At 42.6% G+C, this 399-nt stretch overlaps 1 protein-coding gene across 1 annotated transcript in view; it reads left to right on the plus strand.

Moving 5' to 3' along the window:
* Positions 1-224: 224 nt before the first annotated feature.
* LOC104508665 (cryptic protein-like) overlaps positions 225-399 on the plus strand; it is a gene marked incomplete at its 3' end in the record, with an annotated part of 4847 nt that continues 4672 nt past the window's right edge. The window contains 1 exon segment of the mRNA XM_010150368.1: positions 225-276. Within this exon segment, the coding sequence (XP_010148670.1) occupies positions 225-276 (52 nt within the window).

A 399-nucleotide genomic window follows, 5' to 3' on the forward strand; every position in this document is an offset into this window, starting at 1 on the left:
AAGGCCCTAGATTTCAGCCACAAATCCTGCTCATTTGCCTTGGAATGAGTGGAACTGCTCACATTAATGACCTAGGTGTGCTGTAATTACTGGGGAGCTTTCAATGACAAGGCGTTCAAGTATCAACTACTAATTATTATTTACAATCGTTAACCTAAATCAAAGTTGATAGAAATGACCACCGCTTCAATTTGCAAGTCTTATTCTCTTCGAATTGTCCCAAGATGATGAGGCTGGTAATGGTTTCAAAGCCATTTGTATGCGTGTATGCGGAAGGTAGGGTGGGAGGACATAGCATCAGTCTTGGGGAGTAAATCATTAGAGGGGCAATGAATTGCCCTGGGAGATTAGTCCAACAGAACAAAGCTCCTCCTTGCTCATTACGCTCCTTAAAGAAGC

Source organism: Eurypyga helias, unplaced genomic scaffold (genome assembly GCF_000690775.1).
Source record: "Eurypyga helias isolate BGI_N326 unplaced genomic scaffold, ASM69077v1 scaffold43294, whole genome shotgun sequence".
Lineage (NCBI taxonomy): Eukaryota > Metazoa > Chordata > Aves > Eurypygiformes > Eurypygidae > Eurypyga > Eurypyga helias.